Source organism: Polypterus senegalus, chromosome 1 (assembly GCF_016835505.1).
Source record: "Polypterus senegalus isolate Bchr_013 chromosome 1, ASM1683550v1, whole genome shotgun sequence".
In the NCBI taxonomy this organism is placed as follows: Eukaryota; Metazoa; Chordata; class Cladistia; order Polypteriformes; family Polypteridae; genus Polypterus; species Polypterus senegalus.
In genome coordinates this window covers 292,148,169-292,164,183 of record NC_053154.1, presented here as the reverse complement: position 1 = coordinate 292,164,183, position 16,015 = coordinate 292,148,169, and the positions used below count along the sequence as shown (strand labels likewise).

Here is a 16,015-nt window from a genome sequence, read left to right as displayed (position 1 = left end):
GAAGGGGTGTGAATATTTTTAAAATCCACTGTATATTTTTCACTGTAGAGCTTCTGATCTCTAAAATCACTGAAATTGTTAAGTGTTTCTGAAGAATAAAGTAACATATCATAAACCGACCATGGGTAAAGTCGGCTTACAGGTAGTATGGTGCTGATCAAAACCATGGGTATAGTATGAGGCAGAAAAGAAAAATCAAACAATAGCACAAAATAGGAAGCAAATGTAAAAAAAAAAAAGTTCACAAGGATAGGCATTAAAGTGCTGTGAATTGAAAAATACACTTGAGTCCAGTGAATACACACAGATGGTATCACAAAATCAAAACCACACAGTAAATTAACCCTCACTATCACTGTATCAGCATCAGGAATACTGGTCCTCTATTTACTATATATGTATGTATGTATCAGATCAATACTGAATTTTGCAGTATCACACACCACTACCGCACACTTTATATAAAAATTTCAGTTATTCCCCCGCCTATCCGAACTAGACTTGAACCTAGACTCTGAACTAGACTCTGAGCCTAGGCTCAATCATCTGCTGAAGTGAAATCTGACCGCACTCATTAAATTTATTTTAACCTGTACATACAGTACTGCAACCCTTAATTAATTAACAAAAATTCACAAACTGAAATAAACTAAATAAATCAAACTAAATAAACATTAAATATACTGTACTGTAAAAGAAATCAAACCTTCCTGAAGTTGTTGCCTCCCCCATGTAATCCATGTGACCCCGTCCATCAGCCAGTGAACGCCTGCAGGTCATTTTTAGTAATTTTTAAAATTTGTGTACCTATAAATCTGCCTCTGAGCGTTATAGTTCAGTTAGCCAATAAAAGGTGTCATTTTGCTCAACTTTTCATAATAAGATAACTGACAAAATAAAATTTCTTTTTAAATATTTTTGTCTATATATTTGTGTGTGTATTGGACACAGCAGTATATAGCACAGTACTATGTAAAATTTACATTTTTTTTATTTACATTAACACTATATTTGGGCTTCGGTTTTTACATATTGCCAGGAGCATGTACATTGAAATTTTTTTTCTTCGGTTATATTCTTGACTAAAAGTTCAATTGTTTTCTTATACCTTTTGTGAAAGTGTTTATTTGATATTTGGCCTTCAGTCTTCAAACATTATACACTTCACATCAGCATTTTGTCATTATTACTATAACACGAAAAAAGTTTCTGTTTTAGTTGTGTTCAACATTTCTTGCCTCACATTTCCTGTCATCCTACATTTACACAAATCACTGTAGACATGGAACACATATGAAATGTACGTGTTCCAAATAACTATATATTATTATTATTTACCCGATACAACTCCAGGCACCTCACACCCAGATAAAGAGAGTTGAGCTCTGAAAATTTTACATCTGACTTCAGCTGCCTCAGTAGGGGATCAATGAGCAGGCTGCTTGCTGCTTGTGTTGACTGAGACATTTGCAAAACAGATGCTGATAAGGAGGTGCGAAGGAATTTCAGGTGGCCCACATTATGAAAAGTTTCGTAGGCTTCAGGGATTCTAGTGTTAAACAGACCTGATATTTAAAATAATATCTTTGTAAAACAATCACATTTATATTATTAAAGTAATGAATCATTTACTGACCTCAGTGTAGTTACCAAGCCACCAAATGTAGGTGATTGTGCCCACTTGGCTGGGCGACAGGACCACTGTAAGGTTTACCTCTTTGTTCTTAACAGCAACAAATGGAGCAGAAAGATGAACATGATCCAGGCGGCCTTAAAAACAGCAATGAAGAAACTTCACTTCATATATCAATGTAGATCAATATAGAAACAACACCACACTGAACAGAAAAAAGGAACACCATGAAAGAATAAGCATTGGAGGTACTGAGCAAGAATAAGGTCCAGCACCTAAACAAATGCCTAAATAATTATTGCAAATAAGAAATATCATAAATAAAAAAAGAAATACAAGTTAAAACATGAACTCTTGGAAACTTCTTTCCATCTCCTGGTTTTAACATGGATCCAGACTAAAGTTTTTATGATGCCAAAAGACATTTTTCATCTCCACCTTCAATTTTACATGATTTGTATAAAAATGCTTACCTTCTCAGTGACCTAAAATCTTCATTGTGCTTTTTACATTATTTGAAATGTCTGCATTACATTTTCAATTATTTTTCTTAAATGTCTTTAATTTTCTAAAAGCTTAAGTTTTCCATATCTTCTTGTTAAGAGTCCAACCCGGCAGATTTGTCACATTGATATTTCATTATTTTCTAAATTTCAAAATGTACAGAATAGAAAGTAGAACTAATGAAAGAACATCTGAGAAGATAAGTGTTCCTACAGAAACTGTGGTGCTCATAAGTAGAACTACAGTGTACACTATTTATTACATCCTTTGTGATTCTAGGAGAAGTGAACCTTCTTAAAGTTATATTTTGTTTTATAGTACAAGCAAAATACAGTTTTTAAAAATTATTTGGGGTGTAAATCTTTATTTTGGTTCATGATATTCATGATTTTATGTGCCACTTTATTAAAACTCTGCACAGCTGTAGTAGGCGTTCACATAACAGTGCTATTTCTGTGGTAAAAACACAAATTAATACATTTGAAAGATTCAAAATTGATCAACATAACATCCCAGGCAAAACCTCTTTATTCGGTTTACAAATGTTATGTGTAGTTGGTGGTTTTCCTGTTAAGTCTGAGTAACATATTTTATTATTGCACTGAAATGTAATGTGCATTTTGAAAAAAAAATACTTACATATGACATGCAGGTAGAGGACAGCGCTGTCAGATCCTAAATTATTCTCGGCAACAGCAACCACTTTATAAATTCCCACATTCTTGTAATTATGTTTGATTCCATCTTCAATTGAACTCACATTAGAATAGGAAATAGCATTACCATCTCCAAAATCTAACATGATGCTCGTTCTGGGTCCTTCACCCTGAAAAAAATCAAAAAACATACTTAATTATTGACATGCAGAACTGATGAAATATTGTTAATCTCTTAAACATGCATTAAGATAGCCATTGAATGTACAAAATTAGGCATATTAAGAATATGGAAGAATCCCTAAACAAAGTTTATCAATCTATCACTTTTCTGTAGTGCCCATCTAACAGCCCACCATCAGTTTTCCCTTTATCAACTATATTTGAGCAATAGTCTGCCTGGGCTGCTATCCCCACCATCAAGTATAGGTTTTAAAGTGTTTGCTCAGCCAGTAAAAAGTTCTTAAAAGTCTCCAGAGAGGCCAATAAGAGTATGTATAAAAAAAGAAGCTCCCTTTGGCGAATGCAGTACACCCCACAATCCAGAGGAGGTGGGCTGGTGTAACTAACTACAAAGCAGTAAATCATACCACTGTAAAAAGTGTACATCAAAAGAGAATTCCCCAGCAGCACTAAAGGAAAAAACTGAAAAACAGAGAGACTGGTAGGAAACCAGAAACATTCTCCCAGAATTTTATAGGACTTGTTTCATGTGAACAGAGAATCAGACAGACGTGATGATGACAAAACGTGCTTTTCACATTTTACATGAATGCACCTAAAAAAGTGATTATCTGCTGGATTGACAATGTAGTGTAAATGTGCATTTTTTGAAAATAATTCTTTTTAGTGTATTTGGTTTATTGAAAACCTGTTATGCACTTATTTTGGGAAGAGAAAGGTACACCAATTAACAGGCATTAGTTTTCAGGGTGACTTCAAATAGTAGGAAAGAGTAAAGCTTATTTTTTGTAATAAACATTATTACAATAAACAATATTGCTAAGAAATAGTTATGAGTGGAAGCAGGCATAATCTGCATGTAACATTGTCATCAACCTACTTAACTTTGTTGATAGCACTTTCTGATCACAGGCCTAGGAACTTTCAGTGAGGTGTGATAATACGGTGTGACAATGGGACCTCAAATCCAGTGGGTGCACATAAAAAGTAAGCTTTTTAAAAATATAATAACATTTATATGGACATAGTTTAGTTCTTTCCTTCACACTGGAGAAAAAGCAATATAAAACATACGTTAAATATACCTTTAGATTTTTTTTTCTAGTTCACCTGTGTGCTTTCTATAAAATGTTTTTTAGCTTTTCAGAGAAAGCATTCATGTATGAAAGTCAGGTGAAACTGAACTTGAGTTACATAATTACCCCCCATGTTGATAATCAACATGTTTTTTTGTCTTGCGTTTTGTATGGCTCAGGTCAAATCAGCAGTGTTAGGTGTGCTAAATGCTTCTGAATAAAGTAACTTTATTTTTATCTGCTGACAAGATTGTCAGACGAATTCTTTCTTTCAAGTATTTAAAAAAGAGAAAGTACAAATTGAAAATCGTAGTAACTGCAAGGCTATATAAACTACAATATATTGTACAGTATATACAATAACAAATTATGCATTAATATAATATTGGCCATTATATAAAACCGCTTCAGTTAACCACAGTAACACTACAACAGTGGAACATCTGTGCTAACAGCTAAGGCACATAAATTAAAAAATATTATTACTATAATATATTATTAAAAATATTAGTTTAACCTTAGGCATTGTAAAATGCGTTTTGCTTATAATACATCTAAGGTCATTTATATTGTATGGCCAAAATACAAGCCATGTTCAATACAATGAACAAAAAAATGAATGTATAATATATAATATTTAGTGACTTGGATATTTTCTTATCTCAATTACCTGACTTGAGCTTTTCACAGAGTTGCCTAGAAAGTTCTTTTGTCTTCATTGTGTAGGTGAGGTCACCATTGTTACGCCCCACGCGTTCCTTCCACATACAGTAGCATTTATACTTCAATCAATTGAAACCCCAGATAGGTTATCTCCATCGAACTGATTCTGCCACTTCTAATACCAACTGGCTACACCAGTGATGACTGAGGTGTGTGTAGGCAAAGGTTTTAAGTGTGCTACTGTAATGTGTGAGGGTTATTCATATAAATTATTTTATTTACAATAGGAATCCAACTGACAGGGAAATGAGATGAGTCAAATGTTACACAATGCTGAAGTATTGACGTGTCCTGTTTGGTCATGATCAATATTATGGCCAAAGTCGCCAGTATTTCTGTCAGCTATTTCAGGGCTCCCCAAATGAATACTGCCAGGCAAGCAACTTCTGCAGTAACCAAACCAAGTTTGAAAGTTTTGTGTTCAAAGAGAAAGAATAAAAACTGGGACAACTGCACGGAACACCAGAGTTCATCTATAGACGAATGGAAGACATCTTCCTGCCAGTGCCCAGGACAAAATGCTTTCCTAAACTCTCTATTGAATTTTATAATATTATTGTGAGTGTTAAGCCAATTTTAAAAAGAAGCTAAAGTATAATCATCCGTTAATGTTAGTGATTCTTTCTTCCTTTTAGAGTCATTGCTATACCACTAGGGAAGGATAAAATATAGTATGTATACAGTATATTGTGGAAGTTGACCCGGACACAGACAAGCAGACACGTTCATGTCACCCACAAACACATTTATTTACACTATTATATACAAAAGTACACCACAAAACCCCAAAAGTCCCCAAAGTCCTGGCCACAATACCTTACTACCTTCAGGTCGCCTCCTTGCCTACTCAGCTCAGTCCACTCCGCTCTCGACTCTCAGCCCCTTTTATCCGCACCCAGATGAGCTCCAGGTACTCCTCGACAATCTCCTGCTGACACGCCCCAGTGTGGCGGAAGTGCCGGTTGTTCTCCCGGAAGCTCTCCGGGTGTCCCTGCTTCTCTTCCCCCCAGCACTTCCTGGTGTGGCGGAAGTGCTGAGGTCCAGGGTCCCCAAGACATTCGGGCGCCTCCTAGTGGTGACCACGGGCCCCTACAGGGTGGGGCTTCCATGCCCTGAACCCGTGGCCCCCAAAGCAACCAGGAAGGCGGCCCCCACGTGATCCCAGATGGGCACACGCCCACTTCCGGTCCTCCAAGGCGTCCCGGCCGGGTCATGGCCCCTGGCATCCTCGACAATATATATATATATATATATATATTGTCAGGGTGTATATATATATATATATATACTAGGGGGCTCTGCCCCCTGTTCGCTTTACTCGCCAGCCCCCGGGTATACAATTTAAGCAGAGTATTTTTCAAGGGAATTGTTACATATGCATAATAGAACTAACTAGAAAATTATATTTCATGTTGCGTTAGAGGTATTCGTTGTGTTATATACATTTTCATTCTGTTTGGCTTTGAAATTAACACGCAAATACTTTTTAAACTTACACTTTCTTTGTAAAACTTCAGTAAAAACAATATTTGGAATCTGCTTTTCTTTAATATTGCATTGAATCTTTATTCCATGTTTGGATTTACATTGTGACAACACAACGTATTACTCTAATAAATAAACAAAATTTTTCGAATGTTTGTCCCTGTGATTTGTTGTCATAGCAAAAGCCATTCTAACGGGAAACTGTAAATGCATAGTCTATTGATATCCATTTAACCAATTTGCCCTTGTACTGATCAACAATTTTCACGTTTGTTTGTCTAAATTTGTTTGACTAAATCATTTCTCAGTGCTAGGATTGCCAGTGTACTCATTTCTTCTGTTTATAACTTTTTGGGAGAAAATTCTTCAATAAGATTTGGACATAATAAGTCTTTTTTTTGGGGGGGAAATTAAAGTGAGGAAAACATAAAAATTTATAAGAGCTCAGTGCAAGAACCGTGTCTGACAAAAGAATTTACACGAATGAGATGTGAGAGGACCGTGGGCGTGGGCTGTTAACCACAAATGGTTAAGAGGAGGGCAAACCCCCTCTATCAATTTGAAAAAATCTCTTGGCAATAGTGTCTTCTCGTCTCAAGATTTTCTTTTATAATATATATGTATATATAGGTTTAGTAAAGACCACAATCCCTCACAAACCTTTTCCTAGCAAGCATGTGCCCCCTGCTGGATACAGTGTGCCATATTAAAGGGGATGTATACTCATGTGATCAAATATTTTGTATTTTACAGTATATTTGTAATTTAAACCACTGTGCAGAGATTTTTCACTTTGACATTAAAGAGACTTTGATCAATGTCAAAAAGCCAAACTAAATCCACTATGATTCAAAGTTATATTAACAATAAAACATGAGACTTTCCAAGGTGGTGAATATGTTTAATAGGCACTGTACTGTTTATTACTGTATAATTTCATTTTGTTTGTTACACTTTGGTGTTTATTTTGTAAAGTGTATGTGACTTTCTCTTTCTGTGAGTTTACCTTGACTTTAAAATGACACACATTTTGCTTTGTCATTAATTAGTTAAATAAATTATGCAACTTTCAGCTAAATTCAGCTAAACTGTATCATTTATTCTATCATCTTGGTAAAAAATAATTATAGTAATTAGAATCTGGTCCAACCAGTTCTTGTCAGGGAATAGATGATCATGAGGAGGTAATTCTCGATTAAATAATGTATAAAACTAGCTGCATGTGGTCTTTGGGACAAAAACCAACCCGAAGACTCCCTAGCATTTTTACTTTAATCGTGAACTTGGAGAGGCGTTAGCTAATTCTTAAGAATTGTATGGACTAACCTGTGTTTGCTGCCCCATTGGCTTTTGTAAGAAGACACTGGTGATACCATATCTTAGCCGAATCACTGGCAAATAAGTCCTATTAATCTTTGTCTTGAGAAAAAAAAACTCCAGGTAGGCAATGTCTTTAGTGAAAACTCTAAGCCTTGCCCTCTGTTGCTAAGATGTTTCACTTACACATTGTTGAGCCGCAGGGATTACTTCGTGTCGACATTCTATCTTTACATCTGTGTCGTTAGCGCAACATTGTTTTTGTGTGGAGGCATTTGCTGCACACGGGTCTTTTGTAGTGAGCACCAAAAAATGTAAAAGTGCATGCATGAACCACCTAGTGGCTGTAGTTGAGTTTGTGCATAGCGGACTGCTCCATACAGACACACACAGGTCTTTCGTTTATATGTGTCTAGTCAGAAACATTATAAGTTTGACCTTCAGTGTTGTACTACAGTGTAAAGTGTCAGTGCTACCAAAATATCTTTAAGTTCTAACCAAATTATGCAATTTGAAATAACATCATACCCAGAAGCTACTTCCAGGCTTCTCTTACCATTAGAGATGTCAAAAGCAAAGCACAAATACTACTGGAATTAGAAAAAGATTAAATACGAATAGCTTTCAAAGGAGAATCATATGGAAATCCCACTGTGCATGAAGAAAACTGCTGCATTGTTTAAATTTGCAAAGTGTATTTTTATTAGCAGACTTGTTACAACATTTATTAGGATTTTCTACTCATAAAGCCAAATGTCATTAACAAAAAGACTATGCTTGGCATTAAAACCTTATAGCTACCATCAAGAAAAGTTATGACATGAATGCCATGCAGTCACCAACTCTGTCATTAATTCTCCATCATATCAAAGTATTCTGCCTGTGTATGAAATATTTTGGATGACAGCTTCGCTTGAACTAAAATTGGTTAAAGTGAAAGGAAAAGGAACCAGGATACTCAGGCATGCATATGAGATGCTCTGGGAGAAATTAGAACGTTAAAAGGATCAAGTCAACATGCAGACTCAAACATTCTGCTGTAAAAAGTGATAGGTATACATAAAGACCCTACACATTAGAGATTTAAAATAGTTATGTAAAGAAGTTCCTTAAGGTGGCATGAACAACTTTTACAATAATGTTTAATTCATTACCAGTGGTTAATGAATGAATGTATGTTTTTAGTTTTGCATGCATAAAGACTGAATGCTTAGATAAAGAGCATGAGGGGTGATTACAGGATACTGCTTCAATGGAGATTTGTACCATGTCACAAATCACAAGACGCCATGCAGTCCTGACATTAACGGGTTGAAGGCCAGATGTCCACATGACCATCATCACCTAATTTCTTCCATGTGAAGCCTTAAAACCATGAGGACCGATTGAGATTTTTTATGTTAAGTAGAATGCCCATTGGGGGCTGGATGGTCTCGTGGACTCGGAACCCCTGCAGATTTTTTTTTTCTCCAGCCCTTTGGAGTTTTTGTTGTTGTTTTTTCTGTTCTCCTGGCCATCAGACTTTACTTTATTCTTTGTTAATTAGTATTGCCTAATCTTATTTTTGTATTTTTCTTTTTTCTTTCTTCATCTTGTAAAGCAATTTGAGCTACATCATTTGTATGAAAACATGCTAAATAAATAAATGTTGTTGTTGTTGGCCTCATTTGTATGCATTGTATTGGATCTCTAAAAAAAGCTTTTAATATGGAAGCAATCACCCTATTGCACCCACAAGCCCCTCATTGATTTCTCCATAGTTGGAATATGGGGAGTTTGTTGAGCCCATTGACAGTGACATTTGAAAGGCTCAAACAGGTTCTGGCAAACCATTTAAGTACTCCTTAAGGGCAGGCAAGTATAAAGACAAAGCTGCACAGGAATGGTTCAGAATAGCAATGTTAATGTCATAGACAGTGTTGTGCAAGTTCACACCTCGCAAAAACTAGCTCAAAGTACAGTTCACACAGATTAAAATTAATAAATTCACGTTCATAGTTCACCATTTCAATTTTGAACTCATTCATTTTCAGTTCATTTTGTATTTTTTAAGGAGTGAGAATAAATGAGCCATGAGTTTACTTTTTTTCAATTTTGCATGCCTTATATTAGGTTACTAGCAAAATACCGGTGCTTCACAGCGGCGAAGTACTGCATTAAAATTTTTATTAAGAAGAAAAGTAAACCTTTTTAAACTGAGGGAAAATATGTCAATAATTATTTGTTAAGGATCTCTTTGTATACCATGTTGTCAGTTCAGCTCTCTGGTTGTAACATGACCAAGCTGTGCGCTGAGCTTATTCTTAAGGATGCAACGTACAGTTGGCCATGTGAACAGTAATCTTGTCTCAAATCTCACAGCTTAGGTTGCTGCTGTCATAATCGGTTTGAGTTTCATGGTTTGTTTCAATTACGACAGTATTTGCAGGATTTGTTGTGTTGAAGTGACATTTGGCATCTGTCAAGTGTTGTAAGCACACAACTGGTTTCATCGATAAAATCACATCCAGCTTTTGAGAGTTTAAACATTCATAAACATCAAAGTGTCCACTACTGAAATCGTCACCTGTGAATCTAAGATGTTAAAGAGGCATTGGCGGTTGTTGAAAGGTGTAAAATATTTGGCCATTTCGGTACACTTGAAAGCAACAACCGAACAATGCAGCCATTAACTCACATGCAGAACCATAGGTGAAGGGCTTAAGCATTTCACTCTTATAGAACACAATGTTCCTCCGGATATCAAGAGTGAGACTGATATGGCCATGCAATATGATCATCTCGATAGACATGGTATTGGGGGTTGGAATGTTAAAGGAAATGGGTACCTGAGCAATGTAAAGTAAGTGTAAAATACCTACACAATTACTATAATTGTAATAAACAAACAATAAAACAGTGGAGAAGCCGTCGATTAAACAAAAAGGCTGTAGTTATCAGTAGGGAGATGTGAATCCCGTGGCGAAGCAGGGAAGGGAATGTAGAGACAGGAGCAACGGACGGTCTTATATAGGCAGGCAGGCAGCCAACAACGTGGGAGGCGTTGGGATGGGGGACCCAACGCCCCTCACACAGCGACCGAGCTGCAGGCTATGGATGTATATATGTACGTAAGTAGGATTCAGTTAGCACTGGGAACCCGTTTAACAAATTTCTTGAAGATGGGCCCATAAGTAACAAAGACTGTTGAAAAGTTCAATATGGCAGCCGACAGTGGCATCATACCACTGAAATAAGTATGTGCATTGGTTTCGGTTAGCACAGGGAAGCCGCCTACCACATTTCGAGAAGATGGGGCCATAAATAAGAAAGTTCAACATGGCGTACGTTGTTGACCGTTATGACCATTACGCATATAATTTCGAAATAAAACCTGCTAAACTTTTGTAAGTAAGCTGTAAGGGATGAGCCTGCCAAATTTCAGCCTTCTACCTACATGGGAAGTTGGAGAATTAGTGATGTTGGAAAGTTCAATATGGCAGCTGACAGTGGTGTCATACCACCGAAATAAGTACGTACATTGGTTTTGGTTAGCTCAGGGAACCAACCTACCAAATTTCGTAAAGATGGGGCCGTAAATAAGAAAGTTCAACATGGTGGACACTGTTGACCGTTATGACCGTTACGCGTAGAATTTCGAAATGAAACCTGCTTAACTGTTGTAAGTAAGCTGTAAGGAATGAGCCTGCCAAATTTCAGCCTTCTACCTACACGGGAAGTTGGTGAATTAGTGATGTTTGGAAAATTCAATATGGCGGCCGACAGTGGTGTCATACCAATGAAATAAGTATGGACATCAGTTTCCGTTAAAAGTTCAATATGGCGGCCGACAGTGGCATCATACCACCGAAATAAGTATGTACATTGGTTTCGGTTAGCGCAGGGAAGCCGCCTACCAAATTTCGTGAAGATGGGGCCATGAATAAGAAAGTTCAATATGGTGGACGTTGTTGACTGTTATGACCATTACGTGTAGAATTTCAAAATGAAACCTGCTTAACTTTTGTAAGTAAGCTGTAAGGAATGGGCCTGACAAATTTCAGCCTTCTACCTACACGGGAAGTTGGAGAATTAGTGACGTTTGGAAAGTTCAATATGGCGGCCGACAGTGGCGTCATACCATCGAAATAAGTAAGTACAGCGGTTTCGGTTAGCTCAGGGAAGCCGCCTACCAAATTTCGTGAAGATGGGGCCATAAATATGACCGTTACATGTAGAATTTCGAAATGAAACCTGCTTAACTTTTGTAAGTATGCTGTAAGGAATAAGCCTGCCAAATTTCAGCTTTCTACCTACATGGGAAGTTGGAGAATTAGATTAGAATTCTCTTTTCTGTTTCTTTTTCCGGTTTCTTTGTGGTGGTGGCCTGCGCAACCTCCACCTACTCAAAGCTTCATGATGCTCCAACAATGATGGATGGATTAAAAGGCAGAACTCTACGTGACTATCTTCATCAAGTCCTTCCGTGAGAACCCTAAATCCAAAGAGGACTGTTTCATTTATGTTAGGTAGAATGCCCAGAGGGGACTGGGCAGTCTCATGGTCTGGAATCCCTACAGATTTTATTTTTTCTCCAGCCGTCTGGAGTTTTTTTGTCCCCCCTGGCCATTGAACCTTACTCTTATTCGATGTTAATTAATGTTGATTTATTTTGTTTTCTTATTGTGTCTTTTATTTTTCTATTCTTTATTATGTAAAGCACTTTGAGCTACTGCTTGTATGAAAATGTGCTATATAAATAAATGTTGTTGTTGTTGATGAGTCAGTGAGTGAGTGATTTTATTATTATAGATTACAGTGTTCTTGAATAAAATACACTTTATTGAGTTATACCCAGCAACAAAAACGTATAACCATATATGCTAATATCCTCCCGGTCAAATAAGAAATTAAATAGATGCAAGTATGCATATAAATTATCACTCTATTTTCAACAGTGTGATACAAATGGTGACTGTGGAACCAGCAAATAGGTGAACTAACCTGTTACACTGCCGGTCAAAATTTGCTTCACATAGTGAACGTTCAACGTGGAAAAATATAAAGTGGCCTCGTGAAGTGCAATTTTTTCCTAAAAGTGAAAGCGGATCTTCACTGCATGCTTGTGTCAGCAGGGGTGTAGCTTAAGCACAAGCAGGCAGACATGATTTTATGTTATTTTTTCTGAATACAAATAAATGGCAATAAATTTGCATGAAATAAATACTCGTAAATATCCACTATTTGTGCTTATCTGAATACCATATTCGGATTCTGCTCCACCCATCCCATCCATTATAGGGTAAGGCAAAAAGTTTAATCTGGACCTAAACCAGATCCAGAACTTCATATAAAACTGAACTAGGTCATGTTCACGTTCTTCACTTGCAAATACGTTACGTTAAGTTCACCGTTCTTAGAAAAATGGGCTTGTTCAATGAACTCGTTCTTTTGAACTAGTTCATGCGCAACATTGGTCATAGAGTGGCTGAGTCAGAGTCTAGATCTCAGTCCAACTGAGAATTTGTGTCTGTTCACTCACAGTACCTATGCAACCTGATAGCACTTCAGCAGTTTTGAAAAGAAGAATATTGAAACATGTGGTGTCTAGAGACTTGAGCCTGCTGACCCAAGGCTGTTTTGGGAGCCAATGATACCTTAACTTTAACTGACTATAATAATAAGATCAATTATTTTGTGTTTTATTTTTGTAATTAATTTAGATCACTTTGCAGAGATCTGTTTTCGGGTTTACATTAAAGAGTCTTTTTCTGTTTATCAATGTCAAAGAAGTCAAATTAAATATACTGTGAATCAATGTTGTATAACAATAAAATGTGAAACCTTCCATGAGAATGAATACTTTTTATAGGCACTGTATATGCTTCAGGAGGAGCTTCAATGGAACAATTACATTAAAGGCACAATTATTGTGAATAAATAACATCCCAATATACATTAGATGCCTCAGCAGTGATTGTGTTCACAGATAATGTGGAGGTCCGGAGATACAATGTTATTTAGTCACTTCCAATCTGATAAGCAAACTGGAGCTGGTATAGGAAGATGTTAGAGATTACTAATCCTTCAACATAGACTTCATAGACACTGTGTTGGTACTCTGATAGATCCTATCTAGGGGTCACGGGGGTCTGCTGGAGCCATTCTCAGCCAACACAGGGCACAAGGCAGGAAACAAACCCCAGGCAGGGTGCCAGCCCACCGCAGGTATTCTAGTAATATGATATTAATATTTTGGAGAGAAGGTGGGTGAATAAAGAGCAAATCCAGGCAGGACAGATTTGCAATGGGGCAACCTATTTATGAAAGGATCTTAAATTTAAATGTAAGCAGCTTAGAGAAGTTGTTTTCTCGCAGTGTGGTATCAAGTGAATGAAATTAAACATTGCATTCAAATTTGATTAGCCTTACAAAAAACACAACCTAATATTGGCAAAAGCATTTGTTTTGTTGTTATTCTGGGTGCAGTCTTATGGGTACATTCAGATTTCACTGTAACATAAGAGACAAGCCAACTGATGTTTCAGATCCAATCTTCAGTCTCTGTTCAGAACTTATTTTGTTTACTTAAATGTTCTGTGATTAGCGTGCATTTCTGAGAGCAGCGCTAATTGTGTTGTAACAATGCAATATACAGTACAATATGGGTGGGTGCAAGAATTATTAACATATCTTATTTACAGACTTGAGGTACACTGAAAGAATGATCAGAAAGAAGTTAACCTATACAAAAAGGGAAAGGTTGTGTGTGATGATTTTTTGAAAGAGTTGGGGTTATATTGATAAAACTTACATCATAATGAACTCTGACGTTGGAAGACAAAAAGAAGCATGAGGCAGAAAGAGTATAACTGCCAAGGAAAGAAGAGTGAAACAACCTAAAATTAAAATTTTGGGAAGCATAATACCGTATATACTTCTATAATGTCGGTCATATAAGTCGAATGCGGAAAACTCACGCTATTGGTCCAAGAGATTATGATATGCTAACGCCCACCTGAGAGAGTAACCACGGAGCACACCGACTTTTTTTTCTATGTATTGTGCCTGCGTGATCACACAGTAATACCCGAACTATTCCGAAGTGACGTTTGCAGTGTTTTGTGTTTTTTGTATCTCGCATCCTCATACACCTTTATTGTAAGAGCATCCCTTATCTACAATGGAGCGTTCGATCAGAAAAAAATATGAAGCTGGTTTTAAATTAAAAGTTGTTGACGTGGCGAAGCTGCAACGAAATTCGATGTGTCTGAGAATCTAATGTGAGATTGGAGGAGACAAGAAGATGTAAAAAAAAAATGTAAGTGTCACAGTTTTGAATGGGCGTATAAGTCCGGGTCTGATTTTATGATCGATTTTTCGGGTTTCAAGACCCAACTTATACGCGAGTATATAAAGTAGTTTAAAGATGAAGGAAACCAACGTCTGCTGTTTGATTAGCCTTATACTTTACTCACAAGCAGAACCTACACATCCAGGAGCTCTTCTTTAATGAAAGACAATCAATTTCTCATATTTATAGTGTCAGGGATGCCGGGGGCAACGACCCGGCTGGGGCCATGAGGACGGATGTGGGTCTGCGCCCACCCTGGATCACGTGGGGGCCGCCTTCCTGGTTGCTTTGGGGGCTACGGGTTAAGGGCATGGAAGCCCTACCCTGCAGGGGCCCGTGGTCACCGCCAGGAGGTGCCCCAATGCCTTGGGGACCTGTTCCCTCAGCACTTCCGCCACACCAGGAAGTGCTGGGGGGAAGATTAGGAGGGACACCCGGAGAGCTGCCGGAGAACAGCTGGCACTTCCGCCACGCTGGGGCGTGGCCAACGAGGGAATGCCGGGAGCCACCTGGAGCTCATCCGGGAGAGAATAAAAGGGGCCGTCTCCCTTCATTCGAGGCTGGAGTCAGGTGGAAGCAGGACGAGGCAGAAGAGAGTGTGGAGGCGGCCCGAAGAGAAGGCATTGTGTGGCCAGGACTGTGTTTGGGGTTTGTGCACTTATTTGAACTGGGTCTGAGTGACCATTTAATTGTAAATATTGTACATAATAAACGTGTGGTGGTGAGTAACAACATGTTCGCCTGTCTGTGTCCAGGTCGGCTCCACAATAGGTAGATTGTTTACATCCATGGTGAAAACAAAGTTCTAGTGAACAACTTACTAAAAAGACTTACCAAAAACCCATTTACTGTCAATCTAAAACAGTCTTGTGATTTAATGATGTTGGCCTTCATTTGATCCTGCTTTTTTCCATATATTATAAAACAATATATTTACAGACATGGCTTAAATAGTTAAGAGCATAAACAAAGTGGTCATGTTCTCTTATGATTAAGGAAAAGTCCCTATTCCTAACAATTTTAGAAAAGTTAACAAAACAACCATCTTGATATTCAGCCATGAAAAATTATTGCATCTGTGGCTACAGTTTGTTCTTCTCTTCTG

At 37.4% G+C, this 16,015-nt stretch overlaps 1 protein-coding gene across 3 annotated transcripts in view; it reads right to left on the bottom strand.

Moving 5' to 3' along the window:
* Positions 1 to 16,015, bottom strand: part of LOC120543437 (VPS10 domain-containing receptor SorCS1) — a 1,156,507-nt gene that overhangs the window by 66,848 nt on the left and 1,073,644 nt on the right. For all 3 annotated transcript variants that reach the window (XR_005636356.1, XR_005636351.1, XM_039776557.1), the window contains exons 19-20: positions 2,777 to 2,963; positions 1,637 to 1,770 (exon numbers count right to left, since the gene is read on the bottom strand). Coding sequence is in view for 1 of the 3 variants with exons in the window: in XM_039776557.1 (XP_039632491.1) it covers positions 1,637 to 1,770; positions 2,777 to 2,963 (321 nt within the window). In the remaining 2 variants the exon portion in view is untranslated. The remainder of the gene's footprint in view (positions 1 to 1,636; positions 1,771 to 2,776; positions 2,964 to 16,015) is intronic.